Source organism: Mirounga angustirostris, unplaced genomic scaffold, assembly GCF_029215605.1.
Source record: "Mirounga angustirostris isolate CCGP_5_RB_7025 unplaced genomic scaffold, mMirAng1.0.hap1 SCAF_6, whole genome shotgun sequence".
Lineage (NCBI taxonomy): Eukaryota > Metazoa > Chordata > Mammalia > Carnivora > Phocidae > Mirounga > Mirounga angustirostris.
In genome coordinates, this window is record NW_026991714.1 from 140578020 (window position 1) to 140600782 (window position 22763).

At 34.2% G+C, this 22763-nt stretch overlaps 1 protein-coding gene across 1 annotated transcript in view; it reads left to right on the forward strand.

Moving 5' to 3' along the window:
- CCDC172 (coiled-coil domain containing 172) overlaps nucleotides 1-17203 on the forward strand; it is a 56338-nt gene extending 39135 nt beyond the window's left edge. The window contains exons 7-8 of the mRNA XM_045876304.1: nucleotides 16237-16324; nucleotides 17168-17203. Of these exons, the coding sequence (XP_045732260.1) occupies nucleotides 16237-16324; nucleotides 17168-17203 (124 nt within the window). The remainder of the gene's footprint in view (nucleotides 1-16236; nucleotides 16325-17167) is intronic.
- The last annotated feature ends 5560 nt before the right edge of the window (nucleotides 17204-22763 follow it).

The following is a 22763-nucleotide window of genomic DNA, read 5'->3' on the forward strand; positions in this document are numbered from 1 at the left end:
TATTTTCAACTTTTTGAAGAACCTCCATACTGTTTTCCAGAGTGGCTGCACCAGCTTGCATTCCCACCAACAGTGTAGGAGGGTTCCCCTTTCTCCGCATCCCCGCCAACATCTGTCATTTCCTAACTTGTTAATTTTAGCCATTCTGACTTGTGTGAGGTGATATCTCATTGAGGTTTTGATTTGGATTTCCCTGATGCCGAGTGATATTGAGCACTTTTTCATGTGTCTGTTGGCCATTTGGATGTTCAAAAGTTGGGTTAATTCATAAGAAGTTCCCATGAGGTTGTATAACTATGACTGATCTAGTTTTTTCATATAGTTCAGGGAGGATAGAAATGATAAACCTTGGGTTCTTGAGAAGCAGTAAGCATAGAGGTTAAGATTACAAACTCCTTAAAATCCCAGCTCTGCTATTTACTAGGTTACTAACCTTGTACAAGCAATTTAACTTGTCTATCCTCAGTCTCCACAACTATAAAATGAGGTTCATAATAGCATCTACCTCACAAGATTATAGTAAAAATTAAATGACTTAATATATATAAAGCCCTTAGAACAGTGCTTGGAACATAGTAAATGCTCTAAAATTAGATATAATTATAATTATATGATTACTTATGATTGAATTTTTATTTCATATTATCCATGAGGATTTCATGACTTTCAAGCTTCTTTATCATTTTTCCCTTCCACGTGCCTTTTTTTTTTATTTAAATTCAGTTAATTAATATATAATGTATTATTAGTTTCAGAGGTAGAGTTCAGTGATTCATCAGTCTTATATAAAACCCAGTGCTCATTACATCACATGCCCTCCTTAATGTCCATCACCCAGTTACCCCATTCCCCCCACCCTTCTCCCCTCCAGCAACCCTCAGTTTGTTTCCTATGACTAAGAGTATCTTATGGTTTGTCTCCCTCTCTGCTTTCGTCTTGTTTTATTTTCCCCTCCCTCCCCCATGATCTTGTTTTGTTTCTTAAATTCCACATATGAGTGAGATCATATGATAATTGTCTTTCTCTGACTGACTTGTTTGCTCAGCATAATACCCTCTAGTTCCATCCATGTCATTGCAAATGGCAAGATTTCATTTTTTTGGTAGCTGAGTACTGCTCCATTGTATATAGATATATACCACATCTTTATCCATTCATCTGTTGTTGGACGTCTGGGCTCTTTCCCTAGTTTGGCTGTTGTGAACATTTCTGCTATAAACATTGGGGTGCATGTGCCCTTTCAGATCACTACATTTGTATCTTTGGGGTAAATACCTAGTAGTGCAATTGCTGAGTCATAGGGTAGCTCTATTTTCAACCCTTTGAGGAACCTCCATTCTGTTTTCCAGAGTGGCTGCACAAGGTTGCATTCTCCACCAACAGTGTAAGAGGGTTCCCTTTTCTCTGCATGCTCGCCAACATCTGTCATTTCCTGACTTGTTGATTTTAGCCATTCTGACCGATATGAGGTAGTATCTCATTGTGTTTTCGACTTATATTTCTCTGATGCCAAGTGATGTTGAACATTTTTTCCTGTGTCTGTTGGCCATTTGTATGTCTTCTTTGGAGAAATGTCTGTTCGGGTCTTCTGCTCATTTCTTGATTGGATTATTTGTTCTTTGAGTATTGAGTTTGATAAGTTCTTTATAGATTTTGGATACTAGCCCTTTATATGATAAGACATTTGCAAATATCTTCTCCCATTCTGTTGGTCGTCATTTAGTTTTGTCGACTGTTTCCTTTGCTGTGCAAAAACTTTTTATCTTGATGAAGTCCCAATAGTTCATTTTTGCCCTTGCCTCTGGAGACGTGTCTAGCCAGAAGTTGCTGCAGCTGAGGTCAAAGAGGTTGCTGCCTGTGTCCTCCTCTAGGATTTTTATGGATTCCTGTCTCATATTTAGGTCTTTCATCCATTTTGATTCTATTTTTGTGTATGGTATAAGGAAATGGTCCAGTTTCATTCTTCTGCAGGTGGCTGTCCAATTTTCCCAATACCATTTGTTGAAAAGACTGTCTTTTTTCCATTGGGTATTCTTTCCTGCTTTGTCGAAGATTAGTTGACTATAGAGTTGAGGGTCCATTTCTGGGTTGTCTGTTCTGTTCCATTGATCTATGTGTCTGTTTTGTGCCAGTACCTTACTGTCTTAATGATGACAGCTTTGTAATAGAGCTTGAAGTCTGGGATTGTGATGCCACCAGCTTTGGTTTTCTTTTTCAACATTCCTTTGGCTATTCAGAGTCTTTTCTGGTTCCATACAAATTTTAGGATTATTTGTTCCAGCTCTGTGAAAAAGGTTGATGGTATTTTGATAGGGATTACACTGAATATATAGATTGCCCTAGGTATCATCGACATTTTCACAATATTTGTTCTTCCAATCCATGAACATGGAATGTTTTTCCATTTCTTTGTGTCTTCCTCAATTTCTTTCATGAGTGTTCTATACTTTTCTGAGTACAGATCCTTTGCCTCTTTGGTTAGTTTTATTCCTAGTTATCTTATGGTTTTTGGTGCAATTATAAATGGGATTGACTCCTTAATTTCTCTTTCTTCTGTCTCATTGTTAGTGTATAGAAATGCAACTGATTTCTGTGCATTGATTTTATATCCTGAGACTTTGCTGAATTCCTATATGAGTTCTAGCAATTTAGAGTGTAGTCTTTTGGGTTTTCCACATAGAGTATCATGTCATCTGCGAAGAGTGAGAGTTTGAATTCTTCTTTGATGATTCAGATGCCTTTTATTTTTGTTGTTGTTATCTGATTGCTGAGGCTAGGACTGCCAGTACTATGTTGAACAACAATGGTGATAGTGGACATCTCTGCCATGTTCCTGACCTTAGGGGAAAAGCTCTGTTTTTCCCCACTGAGAATGATATTCGCTGTGGGCTTTTCATAGATGGCTTTTATGATATTGAGGTATATTCCCTCTATCCCTATACTGTGAAGAGTTTTAATCAAGAATCGGGATGCTGTACTTTGTCAAATGCTTTTTCTGCATCTATTGTCCTTTCTTTTTTTAATGTAGTGTATTACATTGATTGATTTGCTGATGTTGAACAACCCTGCAGCCCAGGAATAAATCCTACTTGTCCGTGGTGGATCCTATTGGCTAGTATCTTGGTGAGAAGTTTTGCATCTGTTCATCAGGGATATTGGTCTGTAATACTCCTTTCTGCTGGGGTCTTTTTCTGGTTTTGGGATCAAGGTAATGCTGGCTTCATAGAAAGAGTTTGGAAGTTTTCCTTCTATTTTTTGAAACAGCTTCAGAAGAATAGGTATTACTTCTTCTTTAAATGTTTGGTAGAATTCCTCTGGGAAGCCTTCTGGCCGTGGACTCTTGTTTATTGGGAGATTTTTGATTACTGGTTCAATTTCCTTGCTGGTTATAAGTCTGTTCAGGTTTTCTCTTTCTTCTGATTTCAGTTTTGGTAATTTATATATCTCTAGGAATGCATCCATTTCTTCCAGATTGCCTAATTTGTTGGCATATAGTTATGCATAATATGTTCTTATAATTTGTTTGTATTTCTTCAATGTTGCTTGTGATCTCCTTTCATTCATGATTTTGTTTATCTGGTTCCTTTCTCTTTTCTTTTTTTTTTTTTTAATTTATTTATTTGACAGAGAGAGAGAAGCGAGAGAGGGAATACAAACAGGGGGAGTGGGAGAGGGAGAAGCAGGCTTCCCGCCGAGCAGGGAGCCCGATGCGGGGCTCGATCCCAGGACCCTGGGATCATGACCTGAGCCGAAGGCAGCTGCTTAACAACTGAGCCACCCAGGTGCCCCTCCTTTCTCTTTTCTTTTTGATAAGTCTGTCCAGGGGTTTAATAATCTTATTAATTCTTTCAAAGAACCAGCTCCTAGTTTCATTGATCTGTTCCACTATTCTTTTCGTTTCTATTTCATTGACTTCTGCTCTAATCTTTATTAATTCTCTTCTCATGCTGGATTTAGGCTTTATTTGCTGGTCTTTTTCCAGCTCCTTTAGGTGTAAAGTTAGGATGTATATATGAGACCTTTCTTTTTTCTTGAGAAAGGCTTGTATTGCTATATACTTCCCTCTTAGGACCACCTTTGCTACAACCCAAAGATTTTGAACAGTTGTGTTTATTTTCATTTGTTTCCATGAAAATTTTTTTAATTCTTTAATTTCCTGGTTGACCCATTCATTCTTTAGTAGCATTCTCTTTAACCTCCATGTATTTGAGTTCTTTCCAACTTTCCTCTTGTGATTGAGTTCAAGTTTCAAAGCACTGTGGTCTGAAAATGTGCAGGGAATGATCCTAAACTTTTGGTACCAGTTGAGACCTGATATGTGACCCAGTATGTGATATAATCTGGAGAATGTTCCATGTGCCCTCGAGAAGAATGTGTATTCTGTTGCTTTAGGGGATAGAATGTTCTGAATATATCTGTGAAGTCCATCTGGTCCAGTGTGTCATCCAAAGCCTTTGTTTCCTTGTTGATCTTCTGCTTAGATAATCTGTCCATTGCAGTGAGTGGGGTGTTAAAGTCCCCTACTATTATTGTATTAATATCAATGTCTTTAAGTTTGTTATTAAATGGTTTATATAACTGGCTGCTTCCATGTTAGGGACATAAATATTTACTGTGGTTAGATATTCTTGTTGGATTATGGTATAATCCCTTTCGTTACCATATAGTGTCCTTTCTCATCTCTTATTACAGTCTTTGGTTTGAAATCTAATCCCAACTTTCTTTTGATGTCCATGAGCATGATAAATGGTTTTCTACCCCCCTCACTTCAATCTGGAGGTATCTTTGGGTCTAAAATGAGTCTCTTGCAGACAACATATCGATGGATCTTGCTTTTTTATCCAATCTGATACCCTGTGTCTTTTGATTGGGGCATTTAGCCCATTTACATTCAGAGTTAACTATTGAAAGATATAAATTTAGTGCCATTATATTACCTATAAAGTCACTGTTTCTGTATATTGTCTCTGTTCCTTTCTGGTCTATGTTACTTTTGGGCTCTCTCTTTGCTTAAAGGATTCCCTTTAATATTGCAGGGCTGGTTTAGTGATCACAAATTCTTTCAGTTTCTATTTGTCCTGGAAGTTTTTATCTCTCCTTCTATTTTGAATGACAGCCTAACTGGATAAATTATTCTTTGCTGCATATTTTTCTCATTTAGCACCCTGAATATATCATGCCAGTGCTTACTGGCCTCCCAGGTCTCTGTGGATAGGTCTGCTGCCAGTCTAATGTTTCTACCCTTGTAGGTTACAGACCTCTTGTCCCAAGCTGCTTTCAGGATTTTCTCTTTGTCTCTGAGATTTGCAAGTTTCACTATTATATGTCAAGGTGTTGACTTATTTTTATTGATTTTGAGTGGGGTTCTCTTTGCCTCCTGGACTTGAATGCCTGTTTCCTTCCCCAGATTAGAGAGGTTCTTTGCTATAATTTACTCCAATATACCTTCTGCCCCACCTTCTTCTAGGATCCCAATTATTTCTAATATTGTTTCACTTTATGGTATCACTTATCTCTCGAATTCTCCCTTCGTAATCCAGTAGTTGTTTATTTCTCTTTTTCTCAGTTTATTTATTCTCCATCATTTGTCTTCTGTATCACTAATTCTCTCTTCTGCCTCATTTATTCTAGCAGTTAGAGCCTCCATTTTTGATTGCATCCCATTAATAGCCTTTTTTTATTTCAACTTGATTAGATTTTAGTTCTTTTATTTCTCCAGAAAGGGATTCTGTAGTGTCTTATATGCTTTTTTCAAGCCCAGCTAGCATCTTTATAATCATTATTCTGAACTCTAGTTCTGATATCTTACTTATATCTATACTGATTAGATCCCTGGCCATCAGTACTGCCTCTTGTTCTCTTTTATGAAGTGAGTTTTTCTCTCTTGTTATTCTGCCCAGAGAAGAATAGTTGAATGAGAGAACAAAATACTAAAATGGCAACAATGACCCCAGAGAAATATACACTAAACAAATCGTAAGAGACCTTAAATTTTTTAAAAAAAGAATATAATCAGACAGGTGAACAGAACAGAGCAATGCACTGGATCCTGTGTGTATTTAGGTCTGTTTGTTAGAAAACTAGATCCCAAAATTGTAAAGAAAAAAGACTTATATATGTACAAAAATAAAATTAAATACAATAAAAGGATAGAATGTAACTGTAAAAATGAAAATTAAAAAAGACTAGCAGAAAGTGGTCGCTTATCTATTTGTAGAATTGCAGCAATTCTTTTCTTAGATCTCTAGTTGAGTTCGTAGGTGTTCAGAATGATTTGATAGCTATCTAGCTGAATTCCTGGGACCAGACAAAACTAAGGTCTCCTACTTCTTCACCATCTTGGACTCCTTCCACCAATCTTTTAAATGCATGGGATCCCTAAAGGTTAATCACTGAATCTTCTTTCTTTATACTCTTTATGGGCTACCTCATATGCTCTAATGGTTTTAGTTATCACATATAGATAGTTTCCAAATATTTGTCCTAAATCCCTCTTTCCTAAGCTCCAGTCCTGAATTCCCAACAGTTTAATATAAACATAGATCTGAAGTGATGTTGCCCTGATTAAATAAGCAAAAAAGCAAAAACAAAAATCTTATCCGAGGCTCACAGGTCTTGTCTAGGCCAAACCACTCTGAACACACCCAATCTCATCTAATCTCAGAAGCTAAGCAGGGTCGGGCCTGGTTAGTACTTGGGTGGGAGAATTCAAAGGTCTTCATAATCTGTGCCCTTCCACTATCTCTCTGCATTTTTATCACATACCCTAAACTACTAGTGCATCAGAATACTATTTATAGAATTCTAAATATGCCACAGGACCTCATACCTCTATCTTTCTTTCTTCTCCATGAGCTAAAATCTAACTTAGTCCTTAAGGCCCAGCTCACATGTCACTTTTTATGGGTTTTGCTCAAATCTAAAAGGTAGCAGGCATCTTTGATGTATTTACAGAACTTGTCATTCTCACCCCACCCTAATCCATTACTAAGTTTTATTGCTTTTGCCTGCAAAATATTTCCTGAATCCTTCCAATTCTCTCTCCCCATTGCTAACATCCTAGTTCTAGCTACCACCCTCTCTAACCTGGATCACAGTAACAATCTGTCTTCTTCTCCCTGTTCCTCCACTTTTGCACCAGCCAATCCATTGTAAATTGAATCATGTCATCGAAATCATTCAATGGCTTCATAACACACATAATAAAACTTAACGTCTTTAGTATGGCCCTGTCACATTATGGCCTCTGACCACCTCCCTTGTTGTTATTTTCACCTGAGGGCCCCTCTTCACTCTGCTCCCTCAAGCACTCCAAGTTTTTTTCCACTTACAGACCTCTTTCTCTGCCTTTCCTTCTCTTCAAATAATCTGTTAGCCCCTCTGCCTGCCTGTCTCCTACCTACATGGATCATACCCTATCCTTTAGATCTCAATTGAAATGTTTCCCCAGAGAAGCCCTCCCTTACCCTGTGATCTAAATTTATTTTTATTTTTTTAATAACACCCTATATTTTTCCTTTATAGCACAGATTCTATTTTGTAATTACATACTTACGTACTTTATTTTGCTAGTTTCTGTCTCTGCCATGTGCTCAACAAGAGGAGAGATCTTGTCTACTTGGTTTACCAGTGTATATTCATGGTCTAAGACATTGGTACAGAGCTTGGCATATAGTAGGTGTTAAATAAATAAATGAATAAATGAATGTAATAAATTATGAAAGTTTTCCTCTACTATTCCCTTCTCTGTGTTCATAAGAGAGTATGTTTATAATTCTGTTATATCATTAATCATATTCTATGATAGTTTTTTGTGTCAATCGATCCCACTCAGCTAGAAAGTCCCCCTACTTCCTGTTCATTTTTCTATCAGTCTCATATCTAGCACAGTCAAGGGCACATGGTGTTCAATAAATATTTGTTCTACATATTGTTGATTGAGTCTACATATAATTTTATTTTGACTACAAAGAAGATACAAGTCCTTCACATATTTTCTGTGTTGTTTGCAAAGATGTGGTATATTCTCACCACTGGGATAGCCCGATGGAATTCTTTTTCCGCTCCTGATTTTTTCTTCCATGTGGAAAAAGCTTTATAGGTGTAATCCTCCCAGCCTTTCCCCAACACCCTCCTTTCTTTTCAGAAGGTGGGGAGGAGTGACTCAATCTGGTGAGTTTGGAAGGATAAACTTGAGCCCAGCCCCTTTTCTTTCCCTATTTCTTTAGAAGCTGGCCTGCCTCAGAGAGTGTATGTTCCTCTCTGCTCCTTTATCCCTTAAGTTTTAAAGTGCTAGGAATCCAAAAGAGAAAGATTGTTGCATCCAATTGTGCCTATAATGTGTGCGTTAAGTTAGTCTAATTCTGGGGTTCAATATTAGTACGCCCTTTGCTTGTAGATATAAGCCACATTCTCCAGTATCTGCTATATTCATAGTAAATGTGATATCTTCTGCTTTCCTTATTTCTCAACTGGGCAGGAAAGAAGATTGTTATATATTGGGCCCTTTCAAACTCCCAACACCTATTATTTTTGTATTATTGCCCAACACCAGGGTCACCAAAATACAGCTCTTGATCATGACTTTTTATTTGCTCCAAAGAGTGACATACCAGACAACTTGAAACATTTCAGGCATTTTCCTTACCCATGAAACTTCTTTCTAGAATGCTTTTACATTTTTTATAACCACTATTTGTGCCTATTCAATACCAACAGGAAGTTTATTTCAGAAATGAAGCTGCAAAGTCAACAGCATGGGATTTTCCTTCTGAACATTTGAAGATAGTGTGGTTTTGTGAAGAGGTATTTGCAATGGAAACTGCACAAAAGTTAATACTCACCTCCTACTGAGAGACTCTAAATGCATTTATATGAAGTAGTAAGTCAGTGCTATTGCCTTTTCAGTGAAAAAGTCATCCAGTTAAGTTGGTTGTAGAGATCGCACTGATGGTCCTTCAATTTATAAGAAGGCATAAATACATGATGGTATTGAAACACTCCCAACCTCTCTAAAAGATACACAGATAAATATGTATATTTACACACATTTACATTTTTTATTTTACCAAATGTATATAGGTGTTTTTAAATTATGAGACTAGGCTATGTTGACTGAATTCAAAATTCAAACACTATGAAAATGTAAAACATCAAAGTCTCCTCTCCTATTACCTTATGCCAGAAACGCCATGTAACCATTGTTAAAAGTTTGACATGTATCTTTTCAGAGTTTATATATGTGTGTGTGTGTGTGTGAGAGCACACATACGAGCTGTGTGTGTGTTTAGCATAAAATGGGATCAGACTTACTGGTCTGTAATTTGCTTTTTACTTAACAAAATATTATAGACACTTCCCATGTTCATTTGTGCTGATCAACTTCATTCCCTTTTAATGCCAATGTAGGGAAATGCCGCATTGATGTAGCCTTTCTCCCACTGACGGATATATAAGAGTTTCTAAATTTTCATAATTGAAAACATTTTATACATGTATCTTTAAATACGTGTGGGAGTGTTTCTATAACAGTATTTAGAACAAGCATTATTTAGTAAAGTAATAAGAATTGTTATACCGGCTGCACTGAGGAAATAGTGCCCAGGTACTTTGCAGTACTCTGTACTATCAACAAGAATGAACTCAAACTGAGTAAGTGTAATAAGATCTCAGCATTAAAGTTTCTGGAATATACTAGTCAAATAATTATATACCTGTAGCCAATCCATGCCATCTCTCTCTTTTTTTTACCATTTATAAAATATGAAAATCCCCATTTAATTCCGGGATTATTCTTAGCTATGTATTTTGTTGAATATTTCTGTTGACTCTGCATCTTTTCTAGTAAAACTTCATCATTTATTCACTAACAGAAGTGTCTCTGTAGCATTGATTATGTAGCCTTCAAGCCAATAGAGATCTCCTGTGTTGTGAATTCTTGGCACATACTATAGTTATTAAAACTTCTAAGTAAATACAAGGGAAATTTTGATGACAGAATCAACTGATTATTTTTAAACGTTATATTCTGATGTAAATGTGACTATTTGTAAATGTCCCTAAACTTTGAAATCATTTTGTTTATTGTAGAAGCCATGTGTAATGTTAAAGTAATCATTTTCAAAAATCACTCATGTCTTTAATAGAAAACATTTTTTTTCCATTTTCATATGTTTACCTTTACAAACTACCCCTTTTGGTATAGGGGGGTAGGAAGATTAGAGGAAATATGTAGTTAAAGAAGATGCCTAATTCAACTCACCCAGGATTTGAAATAATGGAATTGCTGGCAGGGCCCATCCCTCTTTTACCTCCTTCTAAGCAGGAAAACACTAGCAAAAAGTAGAAAGAACTACTTAGTAAACCTCTGGTGTGATTAAGGAAACCAAAAAGGATAAAATTAATACACTTAACATATAAGATTTAAAATTCCATGTGTCAAAGAAGTTCAGCATCATGGAATGATAAACGGGGAGAAATTTATAGTAGTTATGACAAACAAGGATAACAGCTTGCCAAATAATCAACTGATAAAAAAATCAGTCAGGAGACACTAAAATCAATAGTGTTCATTCATGTATTTACCCACCAAACATGCATTGAATGCATATTTTGTATCTTACGTTATACAAGTTAGTAAGGATACCAAGACAAATAAGTCAAATGGTAAATCAGTTATACTGTTTATCTATTAAATGCAAATTAAAACCACTGATTATCATTTTTCTATCAAATTTTGAAAGAGATTCTTAAATGACCATATCAAAATTGGCAAGGGTGTGGTACAGAGATAATTCATACATTGCTGAGGCAGTATACATTGCCTATATCTTAAATGCAGTTTGATGTACATAAATCACTGTAAGCATCTTAAAAATGTTTATGCCATTTAACCTAAAAATTACACTTATAAGCTCTATCCGAAGGAAAATAATTCTAAGTACAGAGGAAACTTGATGCACAAAGGTGTTCATAGAAATGTTATTTATGGTGGAAAAAAAAATAGGGACAACTTAATTTCTATACTATACATGAATGATTAAGTTAATTCTGGTGTAGCCGCTTGGACTACAACATATTTCTCTTATATAGTATTAATAGCATATGTAATTAACTGAGGAAAATGTAAGTGATAACATTAAGCAAAAGAAAAAAAAACTAGGAAGTAAAATTACATAATCACCATTAATGGAAACAAAAGACTATGATGAAATATACCTAAATTTCAATATCATTTGAGTCTGTGTACTAGAACTTTGGGTGAAATTTTTCCTTCTTTCCACTGAAATAGTATTTGTGTACAGCTCTATAGCTCAAATGAGTTCTTTTACTAAGTTCTTTTAATAAAATATACCTAAATTTTATCATCATTTGAGTCTGTGTACTAGGACTTTGGGTGAAATTTTTCCTTCTTTCTACTTAAATAGTACTTGTGTCCAGTTCTGTAGCTAAAAAGAGTGTTCTTTCAGTAAAGGCTTTTCTATAGCACTTAGAAGTAACTGGAAAAAATTGGAATGTGCAGGAAATCATAAAAATACACGGAACATAAGTTTTGCAAGACTAACTAGCAGTATTGGCCCATCCTCGTCATTATTTGATGATTCAGAGAAAGGTAACAATAACCAAAGCAAACTGCTCTGAGTTACTGTGCAGCAGGTGAAGGAAGTCCTTCTTGACTCCTGTAGGCAATCAGTCTATGCACTGAAGCATGATATCTGCTTACCATTATATAGCTTTGGCTAGCTGCAAATGTATTAATATTCATACCATTATTAACTAGCCTCTTTTAAAGCTAGCAACAACAATTTTTTTTAAGTGCAGATCTAAATTCTACAGCTTGATTATATGCTGAATAGTGAAATACTTCCTATAATTCGCTCTAAATGCCCTCCTTAATTTCAGTAGTCTCTCATTCTCACCGTTAGCTAACTGAAAGGGAAAGTGGTCAACCACCCAGTTCTGATGGCATGAAAAATAAATGTTACAGAACCTGCAGTTCATTTAAAATGAAAAGGAGGAGGAGCAAGAATGGATGGTATGGTGGAAGAAAGATCGCTACCATTTTATTCAAAAAGATAAATATATTCAAATGAAGCCTGAAGTACATTGTATAGCTCTCCACAGTACATTGTAATTCTCCATTTAACTTTCTACTTACTCTTTAAAAATATTCATTACAAGGCTTTTTATGCTTGTGTAAACATCTAATGCTCAAAATTAATAACTTGTTCTATTTTTCCTACTTGAGCATTCCTTCAGAATTTTTATTTACTATTAAATTCATAAAAGTTCAGAACACAATGAAGTTCACATATACAGGGTATTATTTCCTCTTCCATCCCTACAATTATTATGTTTTTCTTCAATTATGTGTAAGTTGTAAAGTGTAATAATATAATGAGCACCTGTGAACTAAACTAGACTTAAAACCAATAACTTGCATTAGCCATGGGCTCCTCCTTTATTCCATACCCTTCCTTCCAGATGTAATTGCTGTCCTACGTTGTGTAACATTTTCTTGTGTATGTGTGATATTGCATTTAGTCCATTTCCCTATATATAATTTTCTTTGTTACATTGTGATTTATTTAAAATTATGCCATATATTTATATATATGATCTGTCTGCATATTGGTTATTTTTGTTTATTTTTTAGTTCTGTAAAAATGGTATGATACTGTTTTTGGATTGTTTCTAAGACTCATCCATGTTATTGAACGTAGATGTGTGAATATATCACAATTTTTTTTCCTTTTAATGCACATTTGGATTATTTCTAGTTTTTGTTTTCACAAACAATGCTCTTGTGATTATCCTGATACACATGTGTAAGAGTTTAGGTTATATGCCTGGTAGAATTGGTGTGTAAAGGCATATGAATTTTGAACTTTACAAGATAACAACATACTATTTTCCAAAATGATTAAACCAGTTCATATTTACTTTAGCAAATTATAAAAATTCCCATTGATCTCCATCTTCTTCAGTACTTTATTTTTAGACTTACTAAAACTTTTGCCAATCTCATGGATATAAGACAGTATTTTGTGGGCTAAATCTGTATTGCCCTGACTACCCATGAGATTGAGCTTCTTTCCATCTGTTTACAGATCGTGTGTTTCCTTTTCTGTAAAATGCCTCATAATTATTTTGCAACTGGGTTGTTTGGGTATTTGATTTTATTGACTTCTAGAAGTTTTTTATTTTTAGTTTTTTCATAATTCTGGATTTTGTTTTTTACACATTGGAGATCTCTTCTCCCAATTTATGAAGCTTTTTGTTTTTGTTTTGTTTTTGGGAGTTCCTTATACTGTTATGCTTTAGTAGAGTTCCTACTTTTAATATGGTTGAAATTATCTGTCATTTCTTGTTATGGTTAGCATTTTTGTGCCTTAAGAACTCTTTACTTACCTAAGATCAAAAGGATATTGTCCTGTATTTTCTCTAATAATTTGTAGGGTTTTCCTTTCACATTTGTCTTTAGTTTATATGGCATTGATTTTGTTTATATGTACAACAAGATCTATTTTCATTTTTTTGCACATGGATAACCAGTTGTCCCAGCAACATTTATTCAATGGTTTCTTCTTCCTCTAGTGATCTACAATGTCACATCTTGTATTAAATAATAATAATAATAATAGATCATGGATATAATTCATATTCTATTTTCTATTCTGTTTCATTGGTCAATTCGTTCATTACTACTCAGAACTACTAAATGCATACTATTCCATTTTAACTATTTAATTACTGTTACTTTATAATGAGTCATGATACAAGGTGGGACACCCCCCTTTGTCTTTTTTTTTGTCTTCTCAAGAGTATATTGTCTATACTTGGCCTTTTGCTTTTTACATACATTTCTGAATCAATTTATCATATCCATGAAAATCTGTTGTGATTTTGGTTACAATTGCATTTATTATTATAGTTACTTCTGAGAGACTTTATATCTTTATGAAACTGAGACTTCCCATCTATGAACTTAGGATATCTCAATTTGTCTTTTTAAATATCTTTCAATAAAACTTTATGATTTTCTGTTTATTGATCTTGCACATCTTTGATAAGTTTTAATTTTAGGTACTTTGTAGTTTTAGATGCTGTTGTAAATGGTGTGTTTATTTTAAATGACATGTTCTAATTGTTTATTGCTGGTGCATGAAAATATAACAGGTATTTGTATGTTGACTTTATGGCCACTATCTTTGCTAAACTCTGTTTCTTAAAAGAATTATTATAGAGGATTTAAAGCACATACAAAGGTAAAAAAGAAAAATATAATGAATCATATGTACTCATCGTGCAACTTTAACAGTTATCAGCTTATGGCCAATCTTGTTTCATCTCTATCTCTGCTTGTTTTTCTCCTGTATTACTTGAAGCAAATCATATATATCATACAATTATTTTATTATGTCTCTTAAAAAATAAGAACTTTCAAAAAACATAACTAGAGTCCATTATTACACATAAAATAATTAACATCAATTAACTTGTAATTTATTTGTTGAGGAAATTAAATTTTTTATCCTGTAGAGTTTCCCTCGATTTGGATTGATTTATGGTTGATTATATTCCCATTGTAGGGTTAAACATGTTTGTTTGACTTATATATTTTTTGTAAATTGGTAATTGGATCTAAAAACTTGATCAAATTTAGGTTGAATTTTTTTGGCAAAGCTATATCATAGATGGTGGTGTTTTTCCATCAGGAGGCCTAGTGCCTCTAGTTTTTGGGGTGTTAGTGGCCTTCAATGCTCAGTTCCTGGTGACTCTTCAATTATTTTTTATATTTTTTTCTGTGACCTAGACTAAATTATGCTTCAGAAGTGAACAACCCTAAGATGTCAGTGAATAATGAGTGTTTATTTCTCACTCACACTACATGCATGTTCACTGGGAGTTAGCCACACTTGTCATCTTCATTCTGCAACCAAGTGTAAAGGAGTAGCCTCTATGGCATTTAGTCATAGCCTTGTCAAGATTTGGAATTCCTTATTTTTCATTTTAGCTATTCTGGTGAGTTTGTAATAACATTTCATTGTGTTTTTCTTTTGTTTTTCCTTGATAACTAATTAAGTTGAGCATCTTTTCCTATTTTTGTTAGCCATTGTATATCTTTTGATCTGGTAGAGGTTTGTGTGTTTGGGAAGGGTATGCCCATTTTCCACTGTGTTGTCTTTTTCTTACTGACTCATAGTTCTTTGTGTATTATGGACATAAGCTATTGTTTATTGTCTCTGCTGACTTTTATTTATGGTGGTTTGCCTTCTTGGGTGCTTGGTGATTTCTGATTGTGAGCTCATGGTTTCCTCTTGATCTGTGAGAAGCCTGTAGGTCTAAATATGTTAAACTTTCCTTCAGAGAGGATTTTCTTTTGCCTCTGCTAGTATACAGGGAATGCCACTGACCTAGAACCCCTTTCAGACTTTCCTTAAGGGTTGGAGCTCAAAAGAGGTTCAAGTCTTCACCTTGTGGCTGGCCCAGTTGGCTTAGGTTTGTGAGATCAGTGTTGCTCCCTCAGGGCAGCCTCATCCGCCTCGCTGCCCTAGCTCTCTACCTCTCCAGCCACAGTTCATGGCTTTTGCTTAAGTTTTTCTTTTTGGAAGGAATATTAGCCCTAATGCTAGAAATAGAAGACCGTTTTTTCACTATTTTTTTACATTAAATATAGACATAAAATACTTTTTTAAATTTATGAATATTCAAAGGATTAAAGACTTAATTGGAAGAAAGAAATATTGATGTTGCTTTCTCACTCTAAAATTAAAATATATTTTAATTGCATATGTGTACTATAAAGTTAATGTTTAATTTTAGTTCAAGAAGAAATCTCAGAGGTCATTTTTTCCTGTAATTAAAATTTTTCAGGTGAAGTTTAGAGAGGCTAAATGATTTAGCCAAGGTTTTTCAGCTTGTTAGTGGCTAAGACTAAAACAGAGCTCCTCAGACAGTACTATATTTTTCCCCACTAAACTATGTTGCTCTTTTAATTAATCTAAAATTGCCTATTATTTATTTAGTCTGCCTTATTTTCTTTATGGAAGTTTTGTACATCTCAGAGTTTTATACAGTCTTTATAGAAGTATAGAGAATTAGAATTTCTTTCCAAATTCTTTAGTGTTAAAATTCTGTGATAGAAGCTACAAATCTGCCGCTATCCATATAATAAAAAAATTATTATAAAAGCTTATTGCTGAACTCATAGGGTGAATTTTTCCTTTAAAACAGACTTAAAGAAGAATTAGAACTTTATAAGGAAGATGACATACAAAGTGCTTGTGAAGCTCTCCAAACAGAAATAGAAGTTTTGGAGTTGGTAAGCCACCACTGATTCTTTAACTTCTGTTCAGCATTATTTTCCCTACTAGCAAGAATGGGTTTGCTGGGATACATATCACTGAATTAGTGGTTTGCCCTTCACATGGATATTCACTAGATACAAAAAATAAAACAGCAACAATGAACAAAACTAAGGTCAGGATATAAATCCCTGAAATGTTTTGAGTTCCTGGAGAGTTAGGTGCTACATAAAGCAAATTATATTCAAAGAGAATTATGTACAATTTCAAACTAAGTTAAAAAAAAATCCAAACCTGACCTCCCAACATTCTCTTGACTGAAACAGTTATTAGAGGATTAATGCACTGAAGGAGTTTAACTATCATAATGCTTAAAAGCTTTTTGTTTTTGATAGGCATAAATTATACTTTTATTATATTTGATCCTAAAACTTTCTTATTACAGATTTTTATGATCTCAAGAACTTCAGATTCAATTATCGGAAACTTATTTTCGGATTGTGCGGGAGCACTTTAAATTGCTTTTAACCTCTTACTTTGGTTGTTTATAAAATGAATGCAGTATTTGCCATGCTCCATTTTAATGGAAGAAATATATAGCTAGCTTTAAAATATGTTAAAATGTAATTTTAATTTAGTACATTACATTTGGTTCATATTTATTTTCTGTAAACATTTCTTGTTTAAAATGTCCCAATTGCTTATGTCAGGATTTATATTTTTTATAAAAACTTTCAAAAGTAAAATTTAGAAATACCCAGTTATTGTTATTGTTGTGTTAAATTTACATGAACTTTATGGAATTCCTTCATTAGGAATTTAATTTTCCTCATGAATAATTACTATATTTTTCTTTTCAGACATTGGCACAGAAAGATCTTCAGGAAAACAAATAACTTGTGGAGAGTTGACCAAAGCTATCCAAGGTTTGATGAAAGTATCTTAGAATCAAATCTTTGTGATAGATACACGAACGATGCCCATTACAACAGATTTTTGTGGAAAATGTGAAGTCCAGAATGTTCAAAGTTGTTGATATCTAGAATTGGTATATTAGCACTTTAAAAATGTAATTTTTTCTCTTGTTACTTGCTGGAACTTTAAAGCTCCTTATGGCGTTTGATTTTGTTTCTAAAGGAAGAAGAAAGGACAGGTAGATACTGTGTTCTCTGGCTTCTTATCTCCCCTGACCCTTAAGCTGATCTGTACTTTCTGATGTTGTTCATTTTTTGTTGCAGTTTACCTTGGGTCTAATCAAACCCTGGGAGAGAGAAATGATCAGATTATTGACCCAGTTTTGTCCCTGCCATTTCCACCAACAAAGATGTTCACTTCATTTTAATCCTTCTCTCATCAGTAAGATGTCTGTTGACAGAGGTCCTAGGAGGCCTTTCATCTGCAAAAGCCAGTTTTCTCCTCTTTTCTCTAGATGTGTCTGTGGAGTTAAGTCTGGGGCACCTGAGGCCTTCACCAGTCTTTGTGCCTGGCAGTTTTTTTCCTGATGCCAATGTTGGTAGAATGAAATAAGTCATCCACTTGGGGCTGTACATAATCTCCTGAGGGGCCTCAGGATTCATTTTCACTGAAACATGGCAACTAAAACTCATGTTTGTATCAAACCTTGGTATTTCCACCAAATTCACAACATCATGTAGCTTTCTGTGGTTTGCCATCCTGTCTAGGAAGATAGGTGTATTTTCACTAGTCTCTGTAAAAGTGTATTGAAACTGTCCACCAAGCCCCTAAATTGTGGTGGGTGTGAGGAAGGAGACAAAACCTGTTTGGGGATATATTTCAAAGTACTGAGTACAAAATGTTAGGATCATGTTTTATTTTGTGGTTATAGTTGAATGAGTTTAACATCAACTATGAAATGTTTACACACATCTTCTCTCTACTGATGATAAGGTGGTCTAGTTTCAGAGCAAGGTTTATTTTGGTATAGCTTTCTATATATGTTGTTTTACACTCTTATTTTGTAAAAATTAGTAAAGTCAAAACTCTCCTTTGAGATGTGTAGCAGTTGCCATCTGTCTAAATAATTTGCATTTTCAGAAGTGATTTCTTATTTTGATTCCTTAAATATTTGATAGTAAATTACTTTTGCCTAAGAAGAAAAAAATTAATGGTACCAGGGAATTACATTCTATTTTATATGCAAATATAGAGTAGGAAATGGTTATTGGGATTAGTCATGACTTCAGTTCTGTCTTATTTTAGTCCATTTATCTAAATTCTAAGTCTCATGAATATCTACTTATTAATATGCAGTTTGAGTTTACACATAAAGCTTTTTTCAATTACCAGTAATTTTTGTTCGTTACTGGTTTTGTAGCTAAATATTAATGTGAACTACAGATCTGCCACATATTTGCATAACTAACATGCAATAACGTATATAAAGAATAAAGTCTTTACAGATACAACTATCTTTTCATATGTGTATCATATAGGATACCAGTATTAAATATTCAGTAATGGAATCAGGATTCATATGAACTGAATTTGAGAAAAAAATGGAAGATTCAGCATCTTCATTATTTTAAAATGCATATATTTTAAAACTTAAACTAATTTTCAAACAATCACATGTATGATTATTTTAGCACTACATGGTAGAGTGATATAAAGCACTACCCATGTGATACCAAGTCAAAATAACTGGGACTACTAGAATCAATGTAATCAAAGGAACAGGTTCACTGGACAAAGGAAATACAACAATCAATAGAAGTCACAGTGTACTAAACTAAGCTGCACTGTCAATATAATATATCAGCAGTAGATTTGGGTCATTTTTAGTTTTTTTAAGACCATATTCATAAACCTCTTAAGTGGGAAAAATAACTGAAATTTCTGGGTAAAATGTGTCTCAGACTGACTATAATTATTTGGGAAGCAAGACTTTGGCTATACAGAAGGACAGTTTTTAAATGAATGCTCATTCATTAAGCAAATAATTCGCTAAATTTTCCTTATACTTAGTTATAGCCAAGGCTCAAACTAACCCAGAGTAAGAGTGTTCCAAGGTTCTGGGCATACCACCATAGTTCTTTATTGTGACGGAAGTTCTTCCAGAAGCAACTTTCTAATTCTCAGCTCTCTGTTGGGGATAATATGAGGATGTATACAGGTAGTTTGCGGCATACTTTTCCTGTTGATTAATGGCTCTATTTGGCTAGGGGAAAAACAGCAACAAAATTATAGGATGTGGAGTGTGACCACTAGACTAGAAATTCCTTTCTTCCTTCCCTGACTTGATTATTGAAATGGAAGGAAAAATCAAAGAAAAGGAAAAGCTTTAAGGTATATACAATCAATAAGATTTCTATACTACTCATTGTTTTGTCAATAGTAGTGTTTTCTCTTGTAAAAGAAACAAAAATTGAGGAGCACTTTGTCTGCCTTTTTTCTCCTTGGACCCTGAAAAACCATGATGAGATTGTTAAAAGTCCAAGATAAGTTTGAAGTCATAGAATTATAATGAATTGAAATCTAGAAATGTCTTAAAAGAGAGGCAATTGGGATTGGTAATTTGTTGTGGAGCGGAAATTATGCTGTGAAAAATCTACTGAGTCTCTCACCAGAAGGGTCGTTTAGCTGGCTGGCTGCAGATGGGAGGTTGCTTGGGACAGGCCTGTTCTAAGGGTACACTGAGGACAAAGTCCCTTTCTATTTCATACCAATCAATCATACATAACTGTGTCACATTATTATGAATAAGGCATTTATTTGCAGTCCAGAAAACAGTAGCAGTTCAGTGACATGATTGGAAATAAATATGATATGATTTTTAATCCTGGGTGTACAAGGGTAAGGTGTTCTGTCATTCAAATATTTATCTATAGCATAACATTTGAAATTTGAAGTTGTTCAATGTTCTAAAAAATATTTTAATATTTGATATTTAATATTTGAAACAGATCTTTTTTAGGTCAACTTTTATGTTTCTTCTTGACTCCTCTTCTCTCCTTTGTCATCCTGAAAAACTGAAGTGAAGCAAATACATTTGCCTTTCAGAGTCTAGTTCAGAACATTTTCTGTCAAGGGAATGTTTTTTCAGGATGTGAACTAAAAAAATGAAAAATATTTTTTGTCATTAGCCTGAAGCAGGGATTAAGTCTTGGAGTTTTGTGGCCCTTTTATCTTAAGACAACAGATTTTTTTTTTTTTTTAATGGAAGAGCGGGGCAGATGAAGTTATCTTTGAAAATGTTGGAGCTAAGAATGTACAGTTAGCTGCATTTATACTTTCTAAACATTACATTTTCAAGTTAAGTAAGTTTTTGCTTGGCCTGCTAATGATCTAATCACCATGCCTTAAGAGCTTTAATTTTTTGTTTATTTTACTGACATTTGACTAAAAGACAATATTGAGACAACACTGACTAATATATAAAGGAAATAATGTAATCATTCTCCCTGTTCTATAAGGGAGTATGGGAATTTCATTTGTTTATTTGTTGTTGTTCATTAAACTGATGGTCACATTCATTAAACATGAGGAAACATTTTGCAGGGTAATGCTAGTTGTAAGAACATATTTACTTTGATTGGAGGGGAAAAAAGGAAGCATTACAAAGAAAGCCATGACTGATGATAAAATGCTCTCCTAGCTGCTGCTATGAAAAGTATCAAGAGCAAAGCTGTCAGAATTGAAAGCTTATTTAAACAACTGCTTTTGATACATAGCACATTTATCTTTAAAAGACCTTTATGAGATTGACAGCACCAGAATTCAAATGTCTGGGAAATAAAGAGTAAGTAAAAATGTGAAATTAATAACAATGACTGATATAAGTAGCTGTGCAAAACAAGGCCCATAGAGGGGAGAGAAATGATTTTCTTTCTTTCTTACAACCAGAAAAGCTATACTACTCTATTAATTCTAAGTTAATTATTTTCATACTTGTAATAAATTGTCATCCTAATTAGTTGGTAAATAAAATCTTGTTAAAATAAAATCCTCTTAATCTACATTTAATAGATGCAAATACAATTACTTATGAATATTTCTGGATATGCCTTTGTGATTGCTGAGAGCAAGTATTTGCAAATTCAAATCACCATTAAATGGGGGTGGTTGTTGATAGTTTTTGTGGACTTTAGACAAGGAAACTTCTGGTTGGGAATGGGTGACATGGGAGTAATCCTAAGGTCAGTGTAATGTCAGCCTTAAATTCTGTTGTCAATTAAAATTTGTAAAATATCAAGGTTATATCTATAAAAACAATTTTACCCCCAATAAAATCAAAGCTTTTTATTGAGATTCTAGTTGGAGTCTAAGCATAGATCCCAGAGTTTGCAGGAAGAACTGAGATTTTGATTGATGATCTGATTTGTGTGAGGTCACAGAGGGCAGTGGGTCTCTTTATTTACAGTTTAATTGCTTGGGCTTCAGTTCCAACAACCTTAAAAATACATTGCTTTTGAAAATTTGCTTATAAAATCTTACATAACAGGTAAATATTAGAAGATAAGAGAAATTTGAGAATCATTTAAATCACCCTTTTGGTACCAGAAAACATTGATTAATCAGAATCAGTGCATGTAAATCATTAACTAAGAATATCTTTTACTCTCCATGAGGAGGAAAGGGCAAATCAGTACAAAACAGACTCAAGTATTATTGAAAATTCACCTCTTGGGTATCTCTTGAAATTAATACCTATTCATCCCACTTTATTACACTTTCTACAGATGTATTTTTGTTGGTGTTACCCTGAAGGTCATTGATAATTTAAGGTGATAACCTAAGGGATGGCACCTTAAAATATCAAATAATGAGAATTATATTCATTTTTCAGTGCTTGCTAAGGCAGGATTGTGAACTAATAGAAAACTTCCAGAAAGATCAACATATAAAAGAATCTCTGATTAACCTGAAATTAGTACTCTTGTTCATTTCTTTCTGTTCCCTTTCTATTCCATCCCCTTCCTTCCATCCATTCTTCCTTCCTTCCACCCATCCATCCATCTTGGCTACCTCTCAGAATTCATATCATGCCACTCTCCTTGAAAATTCCTCTCCAACCACACTGTTTTTCTGCTCTCTAAATAGGCCAGACTCACTCTGGCCTTGGGATCATTTCAGGAACTTTATTCTGCTCCTCCTCCTGATCTCTGTACAGCTGTTTGCTCTGTCATTCAAGTGTCAGCTGAAATGTCACCTCCTCAGAGAAGCCCTCCTTTAAACAGTTGCTCTAAAGTAATCACTTGGTCACATTGTCACACACTCAAGTTTAATGCTCTTCATACTACTTGTCATTTCTGATATCTTTCTTGTTTGTTTGGTTTTTTCATTTTCTATTTCTAACCACTGAAACACAAGTTCCATGAGAGCAGGGGTGTTGTTGGTCTTACATACCACTTTTTTTCTCAAAGCCTGAAACTGTTGGCATTTAGGAAGTGTTCAATAAATATATGTTGAAATACAGCTTGAATTAACTTGTTCATT